General features: G+C 41.6%; 2 protein-coding genes across 2 annotated transcripts in view; both read left to right on the forward strand.

Annotated features, from left to right (window-relative positions):
- Positions 1–978: 978 nt before the first annotated feature.
- Positions 979–6,492, forward strand: LOC141790071 (uncharacterized). Its single transcript, XM_074669702.1, has 2 exons — positions 979–1,030; positions 4,246–6,492. Exon 2 carries the CDS (start codon positions 4,252–4,254, stop codon positions 6,490–6,492), a length of 2,241 nt encoding a protein of 746 aa, XP_074525803.1. The 5' UTR covers positions 979–1,030; positions 4,246–4,251.
- Positions 6,493–7,396: 904 nt separating this feature from the next.
- The window catches only part of coro1ca (coronin, actin binding protein, 1Ca), a 32,854-nt gene continuing 20,769 nt past the window's right edge, over positions 7,397–19,481 (forward strand). The window contains exon 1 of the mRNA XM_074670205.1: positions 7,397–7,540. The gene's annotated coding sequence lies outside the window, so the exon portion shown is untranslated. The remainder of the gene's footprint in view (positions 7,541–19,481) is intronic.

Raw genomic sequence — 19,481 nt, forward strand, 5'->3', positions numbered from 1 at the left:
CGTGTGTATCATGGATATATACCCTGTGTATGTTACAGGATGGGGGTGTAAAGAGGTTATTTATCAGTGTGTGTGTGAAAAGTGACCCTTGAATTCAGCAATTCAGCTTCTGTTTTTTGTCCTCAACCTCTGATTACAGTGATGTGCCATGAAAACGGCCTCCTGTGAACTTGTAAACATTTTAACCCACACAGAATCTAACTAAGTAGTGTCATGAAAACTCATCTGCAGTGTGCCAAGAAGCCTGTGGAGTCCGTCTTGAATTAATGATGATCTTAAATTAAACCCAGATTGGCTGTTGTCTAGACAAGACTTAGTGTGACCTGTAACACTTTCCGAACGTCAGAACACGAAGGCCTGCTGGCTAACTGTCTGTCAACACTTTAACCTTCACTTTCAGCCTCTGGGTGTGGGCTGGACCCTCTTCCACTAATTCTACCAGTGAATTCTTGGCCGCCGTACCTCCACTTTTGTTTTATTATCTGAGGATGTATCCTGTTTTGGATGTCACTATAGAGACCAAGAGAAACAAAAGAAAGAGGTCTGAGCTATTTTTCAGATGATTTCCCACACTGGCCTGCTAGATCTCACCACTTATCTTAACTAAGTTCCTGGAGTCAGGGAGTATCTGAGCAGCCCATGACTCTGGTATGCAAACAGTGTTGAGAAGGGAAAACACAAAATGTGGACGTTCCTTTTTCTCTACTACTCTATCATAACATCCATTTTATCCCTGCTCTGACTAAGAAACAAACTAAATGTATCCAAACACATTCTCATTGAGCCTAAGCCCACTCTAGGAGTTAGAGATATTAAACTTAACTTGCTTAATGCTGCAAAAGAACAGCCACAAGCCTGAGTTTCCCCTGATTGTGTTAGTCAAATGTGCTGTGACATCACATGGATGTAATATAAGGCTCCCATTGCTTGTGCATTTTGAGGGAGGACTAAACATCACCAAACAACCAACAAAGAGCACTCTGTGGTCCAGAGAGAGGGAGAAAGAGGACGACAGCGGTGCTTCTGACTGGTGAGTGTCAACACGGCGCATGATAAGTGATCAATGATGTTATATGCATAGTGGTGGAGTAGTGGGCTGTCATCCCTCAGGCCTATGCAATGTTTGTTGTGGTGTAGTGATCAGAGCTCTGAATGTAAAATAATGAAAGTTTCTATAGCTTCCTCACGCTGAAACGTCTCCGTTCCTGCTTCATTGGTTTTAAATTCCAGTTGTCTGAGTATGTCAGGAGAGCAGAGCACATGGTTATCAAGTGATCATCTTTGGCACTCAGGGTGGATGAAATGGGATAATGGAGCAGTTGTTTAAAGGGACAGACTGCCTAAGGGGTAGGGGTTCCCTATACTACAAGGTGGAGGACAGTCAATGGATGCAAATTTCCCCTCACTTGAACTATGAATGTAACTGTGTACAACTTAATGACCTGAATAAAAAGACAAATCTGTTCACTTTCCTCCCATTTCTTTGCCTTCTCACCCTCAGCCTGAAAACAACAAATTAGCTTCTTCACACTTAGCTGTGCCTCCAACATCAGCTCCCTCAGTTGTGTGTCTGGCCCAAGAGAGGGACTGTCAGATGATAAGACAACAGCAGTCATATGTCCTCACACGGACAGGAAACAGACTCATGGTCCAGATCATTGTTCATTGTGTCTCATAATTATCTCCGCTCACTGCAGCAATTTTGAACAAAAACGTATCCAACAATCTCAGAGAGCAGTTTGTCTCTGCAGCGTGCTAATTATGTACCCCCTTATGTTTTTCTTTCCTGCTATCTTTCCACCTCCTCCTAAAGCTACGACTAATACTCCCATGGTTTTTGACCATTAATCATAATCAGCTCCATACCCACAGACAAGGGCTTCGTAGTGCTGGAAAAAGTGGAACTGGCAACTCAGTGGAGGAAGGAGTGTCTAATTGGGTCATTTTTCTCTTTCAGTTATTACTTTAAAAGTAAAGTGAAATTGGCTGAATAAATGAACATGGTTCTTGACTGTCTGTGCAGAAAACAGTTTTTCTCTCGGTCCCTCTCTCCTTTATTGTAATGTACACATCCGACAATGGCCAAGGGACCCATGTGAATGACGCTGGAGCAGAATTTTTCCCCTCAGTGCAAAATTAGAATATCAGAGATGAAATATGAAATGGTGGAAGAAAGCAGGCACAGAGAATAGATTTTAAACTTGTTTACGCTTTTGAATTATATTATGTCCTGGAAACTAAAACCTGAACAAATAAGTATGGCAAGGATGTTTGAAATGTCACTTTGCATCAAGCACCTTCTGGGTTTGAATCCTGGCTTGGGCCACCTGGTGTCGATAGAATGATCTTACTTCTGCTGACAGCAGACTTAGAATAACCAAAGTTACCAAACTGAAAAGGAGTTGAACCTGAACAAGTAGGCAGAGTAATGGGGTGGCTCTCTTAGAGCCTCCATTCCATCATAATGAAAAACAAGAAATTTTGGATTTCTGAACTTGTTGTTTTGACTCACTTCCAGCACTTTACCTGTAGTTTATTTTAATTTTATTTTTAAAGTATTGTTTAATTGTTGTTTTAATGACAGTACTGTACCCATTTATTCATTATGACATGACCTCTTGGCTAAGGTCACCTGTGCAAGAGTCCCCGATCTCAATGAGTTATTATCTGGTTACATAAAAGTTAAATAATAAAATAAATAAGTTAGCACTGTTACCTTGCAGAGAGGTGATTTTGCGTTTTAAACCAGGCAAAGTAAACCAAGTTCTAGATTTGGCCACCTGTTGGAAAAAAGAAACGAAAACAGTCCTAATAAGTAGGTGCTGACTTGCTTTTCATGTGATACATTACCCAGGGCTTCTGTCTCTAAGTGAGAGGGTCATCAGTTTGAAGCTTGTTCTGGCTAACTGGATCAGTACATGGGTTGGTTCCTCTTGTTTTTTTTTTGTTTTTTTTTTTTTTTGGGGGGGGGGGGGGGGGGGGGGGTGTTCAAGAGGGTCAAGTTTTACCTGTAGAACATATTGGTAATGTTTGGTGCGTGTAAAAATACATGTTACCATAGTATTGCTGTGAAATTTCACACTTTCTTTCTCGTTGGTCCCCAATCCTCAGGTAGCTGTTGTGTAAAATAGCTTTTATTGGGTCATAAGTGCAGTTGATGTATGGTTCTAATAAATGCTGTGGTGGTGTGGCCCACTGTGATATCTTTTTTATGGCACCCAGAATTCCTTGTGTCACCCATCCTCACAGACATAATGTGAGAAGGACTACAACAGTGCAGAAGATTGATTAACCTGAGTAAAAGGTACACAGACTGTTTTGACATTACACTATACACCCACAAAACTTACATATACAAAGTTTTTGAATTGTATGTTTTGCAATCTTGTTACATGTTGGAAGAAAAAACATGTGAATACTGGTGCCTGATGAATTAATAAAGTCACATGAAACTAAATAAGTAAACTATTCTGGCTTTCCAAATCAAAGAATGGCTAAAAAAAGAAAAAAAGACTTGCTTATACACTGTCATAAGACTTCTCAATGAAGACAGAAGAATTATTCGATTAGACAGGCTGAGTGTTGGTGCCTGTCCTATCTGCAGGAAGACTGAATATCCAAATACACTGATATCAGATTTAACACTTAAAACGTAAACACCCTATCTTAAATTCAAACAGAGCGTAGATTTAAACACTCATGGGTGTAAGCAGTTAAAAAAAAACTTTTTTTTGTCAGTACACAAGAAAGATAAAGCAGCAGTGATTCTGTTGAGTCATTCCAAAACAAATGATCAAAATTCACGGGTCAGATTGTTCCAAAAATCTTGTGACTATTTTCCTTAAACATGAGCAACTGGGGTCATTTCAAGTGCATGAATAATCCAATACAAGCCATACAATAGCAGCCAAAGTCATAAGATACTCTGTTCACCTCCTCCATGAAAATAGCTCCTGTGTGACTGTGAATTGTTTGCTAAATGCTACATGGTCTCTTTCCCAAGACTGAATGCATTTCGAATGCACAGACCCTGATGGTATTCCCAGACATCTGCTCATTTTTTCCCTCCAGTTTCAGTGGCTTCCAGTTTCCAGTGTGCTATTGAAGCAGGAAATGTGAGTAAGGATGCTGAGAGTATTACAGGCTGTGGTTGAACACAGATCAATCACGGAATTTAGAATAAGGCATGGCTTGTTTGGGAGGACTGTGTTTTTGCTGTGAGGTTAACTTTGTCTTTCCTCACAGACCAGGATGGGACAGAACCAGGGCAAGCAAGAAGGAGGAGAACCAGCCGAAAGTGAAGGATTGGAGAATGCAAGGCCAAACCCTGACTCTGGAGATGTAGTCAATCCTACAGGTGATGTCATGGAGGGAGGAAGCTCCTGTGAAGCAGAGGTGGAGGAGGATGGTAGCACCAGGAAAAATTTGGGAGAGCCAGACGCTCAGGGTCTGGACGGGAGCCCCGGCCAGGAGCCAACAACACCTTCCAGTGAGAAGCACATAAACTTGTGGATAAGTCCTTTAGCTGCAAGGGAGGTGAGACAGGGAGGGGCTGCAAAAAAGGAAGAGGGGGGAGGAGGAGAGGGAGGCAGAATTGTGCCACTGGTTCCACAGGAGACAGACAAGAACCTAAAGAGCAGTGAGAAGACTGAGGAGCGGGCCAACACGAACAAGCCTTTCAAAGGAGTGAAGAGAGAAAAGAAGGAGGAGCTTCGCATATCCTCAAAGGTCAAGATGGAGAATCAGGAAGAAGTAACCATCCTGCTGGAGGAGAGGCAAGAGAAAAACTCCTCAGCTGGAGTTTTGAATGAAAGGTGTGATATTCCTGTTAGTTCAGAGGATGCTGAGTCATTTAACTTTGAAGAGGACTCTGGAAAAGTGAAGATGAGCAGATTTGGAGCTCATGCAGGGAGAGAGCTGTTACGGTCAGTTAAATCAGATCACAGGGACACCATGGTGGATGAAGATATCAAACTCTGTGCAAGAACAGTGGGCCGCTTGACTGAGAGGAAGGAACCGCCTACAGCTCAACAACAACATCCTTTGGAAAACAGTGTGCAGAAAGAGTCTCTATTAGACATGAGTGATACCATTCAGGGTGGACCTCCAAAAATGAAAACAGAGCTTAACACAAAGGAGGAAATGCCGACCTGTGAAGTGAGACCAGCTTTGGATGACTACTCTCTGACTATACCAAAAGTCACTGACACTGGTGATCAAAGGCACTTAATGAAGCCTCACTCAACGCTGGACACAAGTGGAGACAGCACAAGTCAGTCAATAGACCTGGATCAGGCATCAAATCCAGCCTCACCCAGGGAACCAAGCTCTATTTTGGAAAAGCTGCTGAAGAGAAACAGAAAAGATGCAGTCCCAGATCTTTCAGAGATGAAAGAGGTTTACATTAATGAAAAAGACACCTCGGATGGTACAGCAAAGATGATCATTAAGAGTGCAGCAACAGAGCCATCTACTGATCAAATACATCATTCAGAAGTGATCACACCACTGTCAGCATGTGACATAGAAGAGTTGGAAAACATCCCAGCAAAGAAGCAACAGATCAACGCCTCTGACAGTGCAACCTCAGACGTGCTCTGTTTTCAGCCTGAAATGATTGGAAATACAACTCGTCTGAGCTCACTCACAACACCACATCATTCCAAAGCTGACTGGTCAGAGGAGATCAACTCAAGAGATGATAAACTCAAGAAGGAGGTGGAGATAAAGCTAAATGTAAGCCCTCCTGAAAACCCACCTTCAGAGCGCTTACTATCATCTGTATCACATGAAAGAGCCTCAACTGAACAGAGTTATTTGATCACTGAGGAATCTGCATCTTTATCAGTGTCCAATGCAAAGTCTCACTCGTCAAAAAGTGATGACTCAGTCCATGTAAATACCTCTGAGATCACAGACAACAATACTGCTGGTCTTCCCCTACTAATAGAGTGTGACAGCACTAGCAAAGCTGAACAGGAGTCATCTGGCTCTACAAGCCTAGAGGCTCAACCTGTGAGGACAAGGAGGGAGGAGGACTCTACCAAGGACACTGTCCAAGCCGTGGAAACTGGATCAGTTTTGGTTGAGGCCAGCACAGCCATTCCAGAGGAAAAACACCAGGTCCCTGACATGAAGCAGGATCTTCATACTACACCTAACAAAGGAAATACAATGCCAGAACAACCTGATAAAAAACCTGCCGATGAGAGAGGCGACACTGTCGTAAGGAGAATCAAATCCCAAAGTACTCCCAGAACCAGGCCTGTCTCTGACCTCATAAAGGAGTCTGTCCAGCTGCACGAAAAGCTGCAACACCAGGACTGGCCCAAGCCAGCTGAAGTCAAGTGTGATGATCAGGGGCAGTCTGTGAAGGTAGCACAGATGAAGGCGGCTTTTGACTCTGCTCAGAAATCCCCAGAGAAGGGAATTGAGAGGAAGCCATCAATGAGAAAAGGTAGGTGTAATATGTGGCTTCTAGCATGTATATGACTTGTTAAATCTATAAAATGTATAGAACACAGGGCACTGACAAGATAACAAGCAAAGTGACAAGTGAGTCATTGAAGTTTACAGTAACAATTCAACAAAGAAGTCTGCTGTCTAATTCCATAAACGAGGAGAATTTGGGCTGCCAGATTCACCACAAACAACTTGCATCAGCTCTGATTCTGGGGAAGAGTGAGGAGAAAATAGATATAATGATGGAATACAGCTGTTTTGTTCTGTCAAAAGTCAGTATCAGACTGGATTTGTGAAATATCGCCACCTTGTGGCGGCATAATATACTTGAGGTACATTGTGTACTTGAAATTATTTTGATATTATAAAACGATTCCTCGAACAGACACATTACATAAGCATGTTCTGTTGTTTCTGTGTATATCACAGACTGTCTGACTTAACTTTAATTTGAGGACATTCATAGGAGCCTGTATTAAAAAATCTGGTGTATTTAAAGAAAACCTCTTAACCTTACTGGAAACAGAATTTAGCAGTAGAATACTGCTAAAACACCCCAAACTAATTCACACTTTCAAATACATTCTACCCATCCATTATAACCGGATCCCTGCTTTTTATTTTAATATAATATGCCATATATTTTATACATGCAATAAGATAAGTGACTTGATAAAAGAACCAAACAATGGCAAAACAATTCATCCTTATTACAACAATAGTAGAACAGATTTACATGCCATCAAGTTTCAATAAAAACACAATTGATGATTTTCCTTAACCGGCTTCCTGGAAAAAAAAGAAAGGAAAAGGCAGGCGTGAGTTCTGTTCCCTGTTCGTCAAACAAACGTCGCTCTTATTGGCTGTTTTAGCTGTCCATCAAACGTAGATTATCCAGTCACGGCTCGCCAAGCGAAAAAAGGGGGCGGAATGACTGGCAGAGTCGGGAAAGGGCAGACAGCGAGCGGTGTCAGCAGCACAGCAGAGGCTAAGTCATAGGGAGGAATCAAGTGGGATACGTGTTGGGCTGTGTTATATCATTCGGCTTTCTGGAATACTTTAATTTACCTCTTCGAAGGTAGGTTTAATCTTAAGTAACATATTTTAAACCTCTGCAGCCATTTCACCCTCATTAAACGTGTTTTAGTGCTCTTTGTTGGTCCACTTAACGTCACAGTCATCCAGACAGGAAAGTGCACGCGCTAGCTAAAATGAATTGAGACAGTCTGTAGAATGTCTTTTAGCTAGCGCTAGCCGTTGACGACGGTTAACTGACATCAACCCAAAGTTTTGTGCTCATAATCAGAAATTGCTGTTGTCTCTCTGGGTTTTCATACCTTATGGTGGCGACTGGTTTACATGGAATATTCAGGACTTTAATTGGACGCTACACAGCGGGGTGGGGTAGCTAACCATAGTGCGGCAGGAAAACTTATCTCACCAACGATAGATCCATATACACGGAGGTTCAGGCAGCAGCTCAACCGCGCCCTGGCTCGTGGCATCCCGACTGTTAACATAGACTCTTAAATCTTGTAAATGGGCGTCAAATTTACACATATCCAATGATAAAAACGTCAACGTACAGAAGCACTTATTTACTTTTAATATTTGAAAACATCATTCGATTAAACGTATTTGCTAAAATCATCCTGATACGATTGGGATCTGACCCACTAACGCACTGGCATGAAAGGTTATAGAAAAAGGGCTGTATACAAGCAGTTGATGCAAGCAACCGCTAGTTCTGCTTAAACGCATTGACATAGTGGCGTCCATTTGTTCTAATTGTTTGGCCATCACACGTGGAGAATTATTAGAGTGTAAGCTGATGGATGGGAGTAGAAAGGATCTAGTAGTTTAGCTGATGATGAGAGCATGTGCACAGAGATGCGCGCAGAAATAACGTGTATCATGTGTAAAATGTACGTGTGATAATTTACACTAAACAAGGATTTAATATATCAACATTATATTATAAACCTACTTAAGTTAGAGCAGAGATGTTTGAATTCACACGTTTTTTCCATTAAACTCCTGGTCAGAAATCTCCCAATACAAATGTGTTAGTGTCAGACAAGTACACTCATGAAGTATGTCAGAAGTATGGCTGCTGTCATCATTTTCATAACTTTTATCATTCATCAGTCCATCATCATTTTCATTTGAATCACTTTGGAGTATCAGTTTATCTTCAACCTTCATCATGAAACAAAAATAAATATATGCCCATTCGGGTCCTTAAAATCTGTCTGAAACTTGACCCTATGAAGTTTTTTCTATGACCCCTCTGTATGCCACCACCAGCTCATTTGCTTGCTCATGACAATAGGCCAGTTGGATTTGTGACAAACGTGGTCAGTGTGCCAAAAGGGCAGCTTGATTTGCATATTTGGCCCCCTTTCTTGTGCTTAGTTACTCAGCATTCATGTGTAATCAGCTTCTGAATTGCAGGATTTCCAGACCCACTGTGGGATATAGAGCAGGTGAAGGCTGACAGAGTGACCTCGGGGTCGACAGTCAGCCGTAAGACGGCTGTGTTTGGGCTTGTTAACCATATCAGACACATCAACCTCTGCTGGTTGTGCTGTGGTATGAGGTCTTCAGAAGTGCATGGTCTGCCTTCCTATGGTGGTGCAGAGGGGGAGAGGAAGTGGGTCAGGAAGCAGAAGGAAACGAAGCACGAAATGTAAGGGGGTGTAAGTTCCTATTTTCACTTGGTGCTGGTTTCAGGAGCAGGCTAATATTCAAGTGGTGACCATATATTTACATCCAGTTTATTCCAAAAAATTTATTCAGAGTTAAGAGAGCTTTAGAGCTGAATACAGCTTTGCCTAGATGGCTTTGTCAGGTCAGTATTTTTGTGATGAAATCATTACAACGTAGACGTGTTGCTGAAGTCTATTCAGGTAGTGTCGGCTCTCATATCAGTCTGTTGGAATCATCAGCATCCTGTGGGTAGGAGCTGAATGTCTACTCCTGGTCAACTCCTCAGATCAGTTTGACTGGGAGATTGCATCCATCTTACATTTCTTACATACCTCAGTATGTGTCCAGTCCTGTCTTTGCGAGGTGCAGTCTCAGTCCATGGTCTTCTGAGGAACTCTCAGGGTGCATCATCTTAAAGATTCCTAATGTCTCACTGAGTTTGATGTACCGTTTTTTTCCAGACTAGGTGTCAGGTGCTCCTTTCTCTAAGGGCAGTCAGAGAGACACATCTCATTAATCAGCTGCTAAGCATATTAAGGGGTTTGTTTGTTTGGAGCAGCCTGGCAATAAAGAGGATCACAAGCCCAAATCCATGCCTCTTCTGCTTGTGGAGACAGATGTATAACTTTGTTTCTCTTGATCCTCTGATTTCAGAGGGAACTCATTTCCCTTTAATAAAAGGTAAAATACTTTCCACACTTCTGAGCTTTTTAACACTTTGAAGATTGCACTTTCACTTGACATAGATACTCTTTCCTCTGCTGGTTTGTCCCACCACAGCTGACAACATCTGCTGAAAGGGAGCAATGGTTTTTTCATTGGCCATTGGGGGAGGGGGCGTAGCTGATCAGGAAGAGGAAGACGCGTGCTTTGTACTCGGGCTGTATTACAGGAGTTCTGTTTTTGTTATTGAACAATAGGCTCTGTTCCTGAATTCATCCTCTCGTTGTGGTGTTGGTTGTGTTGATCATCTGATAGCTGAGGCGTAGTGGAAAACTTAGACAAGGTTATACAATTAGTTCCTTTCTTCACAGCTTTCTTTTCCATTAAAAATGTAATAATACCACCTACAGCACTCGTGAAAACTGGAGCTTTTTTTGTTGTGTTTAATTTTATGGGAGTTTAATAAAGCTCTTTTAAATCTTGACTTTAAAGTGGGATAAGAAGTTTAGGAATTAGACTCTTAAGTCTAACAGCACATTAATGAAAGAGAGTTGGGAGGAAGATTTGTGCCAAACTAGACTTCTAAGACATGGACAGCAGCTCAAGTTGTACCAAACACTACACATAAATTACTTCACGCCACGCACACACAGATCCTCAGACATACTTCACTGTTTTGGAATATAAGGCGTCTGTGTTCCTGTTTTGGAATGAGGAAGTTTCTGCTTGGACTGCTGGTGTTTAAATCTTTACATCTGTTAATGTCTGACATGCATTGTCTCACTGAAAAACATTTGCAACCCTCTAGCCTCATGACTGGTTGGTCTATAAGTTACCTGGCACAGAGTCCAACTTTCAGACAATTTGCTCTTTTGTCTGCAGATTCTACTTCATCTGCAGCGTATGAGACATCACAGCAGCAATCCCTGAACCACTGATGATCCGTGTATTGTTTTCCAGTAGGTTTGGAGTTGAGCGGAGCGCAGGCTGCGTGGTCATTCGGGGTTGGAGTGAGGTGAAAAAAACACCACCTTATCTCATTGTTGCATAAAGCAATGGAATGTGGCTGGAATCTGATAACAATGGTGGTCTGTGGCCTTGGTTACAGGAAGGGGATTTATGTGGCGTCTCATGTGGTCTTGGTGACAAAAGGCAAAAAAGCAGCCAGTGTATGGGAAGCACTGAGGCGAAATCATTGGGGTGAGGGTGTGCAGTGGCCGGCAGTGAGAGGCAGAATGGGTAGGAAAATGTGGAAAAAGAAAAGTCTGTAACCGTTAGTGGCTGTTGGCTACAGTTTCATTATGAACCTGTGGCTACCAAGAGAACATGAGCAGATGAAAGCTGTCAGGAAACAGGATCAGGTGTTTTGTCCTGTGTCTATCATATAAATCAACAGTTAACTTTAGGGGTGTAACGGACGGTACATGTGTCCGTGCCGAACCGCTCCATAAGGCCGTTCGGTTCGGTACTGTGCTGTATTCGAACAAGTACAGTAAGTTTACGTTAGCCGCTGCACATAGCTCTTTAATATTCATGTGAGTACTCGTCTATGATTGGCTGAGCAGGGAAGGCGTTTTAATATTCATGAGGAAAGCGGTCTGTGATTCGTGCTTTGCAATCATGTGCATATCATGTGGACGTGACGTCTCACGGTGAGCCGATCAGAAGATGAATATCAAAGAGCTTCCATAGCCACAGGAGCTTGTGTCTGAATTGTGCATCATGGCTGCTGCTAACGACCAACCGGAGTTTGAAGAGCCTCCCCCCCTGGCTGTATTATGACAAGTTTTTGGTTTAGTAAACATGCTAAACAAGCAAATGGTTTTGCATTGTTCCATACTGTACCGAAAATGTACCAAACCGTGACCCTAAAACCAAGGTACGTATCGAACCGTGATTTTCGTGTACCGTTTCACCCCTAGTTAACTCGGCTGCAGCCTACATGCCATCACCCAGATCACTGTCTAAAAAATGACTTGTTTGGTTGACCTGAACCTATATGATACGATAGATGAACAAAGAAATCCACCTCTGCTTTGCAGAGGAAAAAGGCAGAACTCAAGACAATGAAATGTAAACATGGTTTGTACTACATGATGATGACTCACTGGACTGTAGAAGAGAAAGTGCACGTGTCGTGCTGTACTGCACACTGAGTATAATAACAATATTATGATATAACTGTTGTGCAGCTTGTTTGGTTTTGTCATTATTTTGCTGCCCCTCCTTCTCGAGTCTGCTCATCCCATTTTGTAGCTGGGATTTTCGTGTTATGTCACATCTTAGTCATGACGCTCACTGAGGAGCTGAGCTCTAGGGATGGTTGTGCTCCTAAAATACAGTGGTGGAAAGCTAGAAATTGTTTCATTCTCATAGTATTCGTCTGTGGGGGATCGGCGCTTATATCTCTGTAGAGCGTTGGGTCGTTGTTTATAAGGCGAGGCAGTAACGTAATAAATTTGTCGTTTGTGAGGTCCATCAATTATAAACCAGTTTGAGGACAAATGGCTGTTGACAGAATGGGGTGGCCCAGTGTTTTAATTGGTTTGTGTGAACATGACTGAACGTGGCAGGGATGGGGAGCATTAAATGTCCCTGGTTGCTGAGTATGTGCTGTAATCCCTGAAATCTCTGCCCTTTCCAAAGACTGCTGTGAGATGTTGTAAATGTAGGCTCGTCTGATGACTGTAGCATCAGTGAGCAGTGAATCTGAATGTCCAGTCACTGAGAAACACGTTGGGTCAAGTTACTAAAAATAAATTTTTCTCAGCAAACATGAGCTTTTGCTTTTGCTAAGCCCTGTTTTTACTCCTTTTTTCTTCCCTGTAGCTGTTATGCAGTCTTATGTCAGAGCACAACAATTTCCCCCCAGATTAATGGAAGGCAGCCGTCTGCACTGTGACTGTAAGGCCGAGATAAGACTCTAAAGTCTGCTATTATCACCGTGCTGAAGTGAAGGAGCTGTACATGGAGTTGAAGACATTTCTTAAACAGAACTGGCAGATGTAAAAGAAGTTGAAGAATGCAGAGTGGACTTAGAATTGTGTCACACTGGTCCCATTTCCTGTTGGTTACCCCCTCAGGCTGTGGAGTCCTCCTTCTGTCTCTGCACATCAGGGTCAGCTCTGCCGGTTCAGGAGGCAATAAGGTACGCAGCTTCATCTGATCTGACCAACAGACACTTGAGGAAGGGTTTGCTTGAATTTAGGCTTGAATCAGTGAGCTGTAAATCTCAGGAGATTGTCACTGAGGAGGATACCCTGAAGGTGTGTGTCAATCTCTCTGTAGTGAGCATGATGCTTATCGACTGGTGCCACAGGTGTTGTGTTGTGACAGCATTGTTTTGGGGAAAAACAGAATATTGAACACCTGACTGAATTACAGAGCAGTTGCCCGAATTCAACCCCTGTATTTATTTGGAGTGCATTTATTTTTATACCAGGTGTACCTGTATGACCCTAAACATGAAGCTAGACAGACTTCCATCAGCTGATTGAGAGAGAGGAGGGGGGGGAGAAACTGTTCTGATCAGTAAAATGATCCCTGGTGAATTGTGACCCTGTTTGATGTAAGTTCATATTTATATCAGGGAATGTTTTAGGTGTTACATGGTTGTCAGGTTATTTCGGCAGGAAACTGACTTGTCTCCTTTTACCAAATAACTGTCCTGGGCCGAACTTAAAAACAAAAGCGTTGCGTGTAAAAATAGATTTAAAAAAAGGTAGTCTCCACAGAAAAAATGGATTGTGCTTTTGCTCTGAAAAGCATTTTGGAGGTGCTATCATGCTATTATTTAATGCCTTTGAAATAAATTAGCACATTAAAAGCTGATACGGACAACGATGCATCATTTTCTGTGCTTTTTGGCCAAGAACAGTGTGTACCTCACAGAAAAAAACCCTCTCCTTCTCTAATTTTTGCCTGGAACTGAAGTGATTCCCGCTGCTCACACCAGCAGTGTTATGGATTTGATCTGTTAACATGTTAACACACTGAAAAGAAAAACAAGCAGTTCTACAGCCCTCATTAACACCCGAACAGGTACAATCAGCTAGAAAACGCAAGATCAGGGTTGTATAAACTATATGAAACTAAACAGCTAAGTGAAAACGTACTATAACCAGGCTACGCATCGAGTGGCAACTGTGATGTTTTTCCAAAAATGGTTCTTTAACTATATGGCTGACGGACAAACACAGCTTACTTAGCAGCAGCCACATGCACTTCACTGGAAAACTCTCTCCAATATGTGCTGCTATCATATCCAGTATCTAGTAGGGCTGGGCAATTATGGTAAAAATAAGACTCCCGATTATTTTAAGTGATATTGATATCACAATTAATATACACAATTATTCATTTATTCAAAAACTTCAGTACTAATTTAAACACAACTTTAAAGAACCAGCAAGTGGCACATACAGTATTATTGATACACATAAGTCACACACACTCGCTGTGGCTGCACATGGAACACAGAAGAGCTATGAAGCAAAGGAACTTGCATACATCTACACTGTGTGGCATACTAATTGTTTTTCTTCGATTATATTGTTTTAATGATTGTCAGTTGGCAAAATTGAAATCACGATTAAAATCCGATTAATTGTCCAGCCCTAGTGTCTATCATTAAGTTCAGCAAAAGTAACTTTTACATGTTATACAAGAGCACAGGCTGTGACTACTCCATCAGTCATTGATGATTAAACATTAATATTAAGAGTTTTATTTAGTCTTCATAAAAACCATCACTGCCTGTGTTTACTGTTTCCAGAGGATCTTTCGTTGTAAGTTCAACATATGGTATCAAACACTTCCTGCTGTTTGTAGAGCTAAAGGATTGTGTGACTGAGGATCTTTGTGCAGACTCAGACTGACCTCAAGAATGCTGTGATTGTTTTGTCTCGTCTGGTCACACTAATGTGGTAATAAAACAGCACATCTCTCACTGAAAACAACGTCCTGTTCTGCTACAAATGAACAAAGCCCAGTTTAAGAGGATCCTGATTTTGTCTGGTTCATTTTCAGAATGACTCCAATGAGTATCAATGATTGGATCAGCAAACAAAAAAACAAATGAATGTACAGCATCATTGTAAAACTACTCTTCACCCGACTTTTCTGTTACCTCTACAGGAGGCCGAAGACAAGCCACGGTTTACCCAAACAGTACTTTAAAAAGAGTATAAACTCTAACTGAGCCAGGCTTGTTTTATTTCTACAGGGGAATGATTCTCCTCAAGGCTCTGAAAGTGCTTGATCGAAACTCCAAATAAAGCTCTGCTTCTGCTTTTTAATCTGAACCTCTTCCAGTAATTTGCTGATCTGGCTTCCAGCTGTTCAGTGAAGTCCACTGTCAGCTGATGGTTTCCAGACCCAAGTCTCAGAGAGACCACTGGCTGTTTGATTCAGTAAAGCAAGAAAAGCACACTCCAAACTTTGAGATATTATCACATCAAAAGAAGTTCGCATTTTCATTACAAGAAGCTCAGACTTCAGTTTGAGTGTGGTGTTGTGATTTTATTCTTGGTTGGTGTTTTCCTGTTGCTAGGCAGCATGTCTGTGTTGCTAAACATGTCTCACAGACAGATTGAAGCCAACCAAACACCCATGCAATTGCCAGATACACAGAATTTTAGCCGTACTTTTACTGTTTTACTTCAAATTTAATCTTTTGCTCAGCCTTAGCTCTTGTTCTTGAAGAATCAAGTTTTAAAAAAATGCTAATCTCATCCAACTGTCCAGTTCTCATTCATCAAAATATCTGGCCTGCCTCCACCCTCTACCTAAATCCATGTTACTGTGTACTCTGTCAGGCTTTGGCAGGTAGCACAGCTTTAGCCATGACATCAATCATTTTAAATCTCAAGCAGTAACAGCTGAAAGTGGTTTGCATTGTAATATTATGAGTCAATAGCCTCACCGTGGTGGATACTTAAGAGTCAGTGTTGATGAGAGGCGACTCTGACTAAACAGCCAGATTTTACCTTTACTGAGAAAAAGAAAGAGAGCCACTACAGCCAAGAGAGCATACAGCTGCACTGGCTGTCTGTGGGGACTTGACTTAATTGATGTTAAGTAGTGAAACATTAGCCTCTCAGCGAGCATTTAATCATAGATAAAAGCCAATACAACTTTCCTATCCCATGACACATTTTTACCTCAAGTATTTAAATGATTTAATTCCAAATTTCCTCCTTTTAAAGTCCCTGTGACTTTGTGTGATCTTGAAAAAGGCTCTCTTTTAGATATGTCTGATCCTAATTCAAAATTAAATGAGATTATCAGCACCAAAATATGTGAATTCCAAATGATTTTTCTCAGCTTTCAGATGGGGTCATCCGGGGGCACTTTGATTTACAGCACTTGAAAGTCCCAATGACAACACTCTTCTCACTGCTGAACTTTGTCAGCAGTGAGAAGAGAGTTTTGTCCTTTTTCTTGAAGAAAGGAGGCTACAGTCTGATTAATGTCAATTTATATTTCAACATCATTTTTTTATTTGAATTATTTATTTGACTGAAGTCATTGCCCACAGTGTTAGTCCTTGTTTTTACTTCTCTTAAAGTGATACTCCGGGATGGAACAAGTTGGGTCCTATCACAAGGTTTAGGGCAGAAATTACCCCTACAGCAGTGTTTTTGTGCGGTCACATCTAACACCCCTTCCCTGCTCATCAGCCGGTTTCCTCTGCACTCAGATGGGGCCATATTTTACTTGACCAAAAACACAAATAAGCAGACTCCAACCGAAAAAATCTGATATCGGTCTGCATTCACGCTTTATTTAGAGAATTTTCAGCGCATTACCTTCACACAAAAACACCACTAAATAAGGCTCTGGATCTCACCGTGTCGTAAAACGGCGCTACCTCCACTGCAGAGCCATAGCTGGCTATGAGGCGCTCGCCGCTTAGTGTATCAGTCCGCGCGCGGCGTGCCAGATATAAAGAAACGCAGGTAGTCTGCCAGGACGAAGAGACACAATGAGAACTAGAGCCTTATTTAGCGGTGTTTTTGTGTGAAAGTAACGCGCTGAAAATTCTCTAAATAAAGCGCGAATGCAGACCGATATCAGATTTTTTTCGCTGGGAGTCCGTTTATTTGTGTTTTTGGTCAAGTAAAAATTGGCCCCATCTGAGTGCAGAGGAAACCGGCAGAGGAGCAGGGAGGGGCTGTTTGGTGCGTGCGCTCTGGGCTTCTGCTGCACAAAAACACTTCTGTAGGGGTAATTTCTGCCCCAAACCTTGTGATAGGACCCAACTTGTTCCATCCCGGAGTATCACTTTAATGTCTCTGTAAAAATTGAACATTACATTTTGGCATTGGTTATTACTGCCACTTGCTCTTCATTTGAAAGTCCTTATTTGAGTTTGTTCCTAATTTGAGAAACATTTGCGTTGCGCTCTGTGAATCTGGTCCTGTTGCTGATGTACCCAGTAACTTTTCTATGAAGCACAGAGGGGCAGAATTTTAAAGAAATTTCCATCCTTGGTTTTTCTGTTCATGTCTTGATTTCTGATGTCGACTCTACAAATCACTTTGCTGATCTTAAATGTTATCGTTGAGCTGACAACTGTAACCTCAGTAGCCTCTAAAGTTTCTCAGGGAGGTCAAAGGTCATCGTTTGAGTGGCAAGACTGAAGAGGCTGAGCAGAGTTTACAGAGAAACAAAACAAAGATTGATCAATCCTTACTTGTTTCTAGTATTAGCAATTTGTGGTTTAGGAATGTATTAAATTAAGAGTTGAATTTACACTCCTTCAATTTTCATTTTCCTGAATGGATCAGTTTATTCAAGCACACTAGAAAGTACAGAGGGCAGTGTCTACCTAACTGTCGACATCTGTTACCTCTAACCCATACAGTACACACACTTCATGTCCAGGGTTTGTGATACCTTCTGCAGATACAGAACATACCAGAAGCTCAGAGCTGAAGCTCCCATGCACTGTTAATCTGCTTTATGCAGCTGTTTCTAAAACTACAGGTGGAAAGTTAAAAACTAGTTGTACACGGTGTAAATGATCTTTCACTAACTGAAACTTTGGAAATCAACTGGGTGAAAACCTGCACAGACATGAAAAAGCAGCAGGGTTATAACAGATGACTCCTTTTACTCCTGATGAAGGTGTTTGTTCAAACATAGTATGAACAGAATGATCTGACACATTTACAGCTCAAACAATCAGCCAAAGCCATTTGTCACATTGTTATGAGGATGAACTTGCTTTATTCTTGGCTGCTGATTATAAACTGTTACCATAGAGAAAATTTCACTTCATAAATATTTGTCAAATCTTTCTGCCCCCTGAATTAGTTTTGTCCTTTAATTTAGGTTAGTTTTAGGTGTTTTATTTATAAACAGATGCCAATGCTTTGCTCTTGGTCTGCATCAGCCTTTCCAGCTGAAATCAATTTTAGTTTCCTCGATAAACGCTCCCCTGATCCAGATGAGTTTAGGAGGATTTGGAGGCTCTTATGCAACTCAGCAAAAACTGGAAAATCCTGAATTTGAAGAAGATTAACTCTTCAGTGTCATTAAACAACTCTTACAGAGAGGAACTGTGTTTGGAGGCATAAAACAAGGGCATTGAAATGACTGACGTGTTTTACTGAAGAGCTGTGCTGTGAAGACACTCCCACATCCCGACAGGAAGAACTTCCTGCTTGTGTTATGATCCCCGTCCTGCCTGAAACCTGCATGTCTCGCATACACTCATTCTCTCTCCCTCTCTGTCTGTGTCTCACCACCAAAACATGTCCCACATCCTGTGCTGTGATTGGATCGTGATGTCACTTCAAGCTGGCAGACAGTAATCCTGTGCTCTGTCAGAAATAAGAGAAAACAGAGAGTTTTACAAACCAACTATCAAGTTTGTGGCTTTCTCAGGGTTGTAGGTTGTAGTTCTGGATCTGAGCTCTGGTCATTTATCTCAAACTGGCCAGCTTTCTATTATCTTTGGAAGTGGTCTGTTGTTGTAAGCACAGAGCTCTTGGACTTGTAGCTTTTGAATGGACTTGTTTTTCAAAGCTCTAAGTCTGCCAGCAGATTCTTGTCTTGGTAAAGATGTAGCTGAAACGGCTACAAAGTCTGTTTTTGTTTGGATTGGTATGTCCTATTTGCCTTCCAAAGTGTCTCTTTCTAACTGTGGCACTGGGATAGCATGTTGGCATTTCAGACGTTAAATACTTGGCACAGCTGTAGATGTAAGAAACTTGTCTGAAAACAGATGAAACATTGATGTTTATTTTGTTTTTCTCTTTTCAATAACACACATCTTTGTAAGGTTTTGATGCTGAGTTATGATTGAATTTGCATCTATTTTTTTACGGATCAAGCACCTTGTTGCAAACGCTAACTAGAAGAATGCATTTTAGTAGAGCTGGGACTAGGGATGGGTACCTTTCACATTTGAAACGATACGGTACTGATGCCCGATACCTGGCAATCGGTACCGGAACTCAACGGTACCAATTTTCGGTACTTTTTTGTGTTTCAGTGGAAAAAATGATCAATTTTTTTAGTAATGAAGTATAAAAAATTTCAGTTTAACATATTTATTCTTCAATATTTAACCTTGCAATGCTGTGTTCATGTCCAGCATGGCAAATTGCCTACTTTCCACTTCCTCACAGTCACAAGGA

Source organism: Halichoeres trimaculatus, unplaced genomic scaffold, assembly GCF_033239565.1.
Source record: "Halichoeres trimaculatus isolate MK-OKI-2021-1 unplaced genomic scaffold, fHalTri1.1 fHalTri1_scaffold_5, whole genome shotgun sequence".
Taxonomy (NCBI): Eukaryota; Metazoa; Chordata; class Actinopteri; order Labriformes; family Labridae; genus Halichoeres; species Halichoeres trimaculatus.

Coding starts and splice junctions, on each gene's coding strand:
- LOC141790071 (XM_074669702.1), top strand. CDS start 4,252: ATGGGACAGAACCAGGGCAAGCAAGAAGGAGGAGAACCAGCCGAAAGT.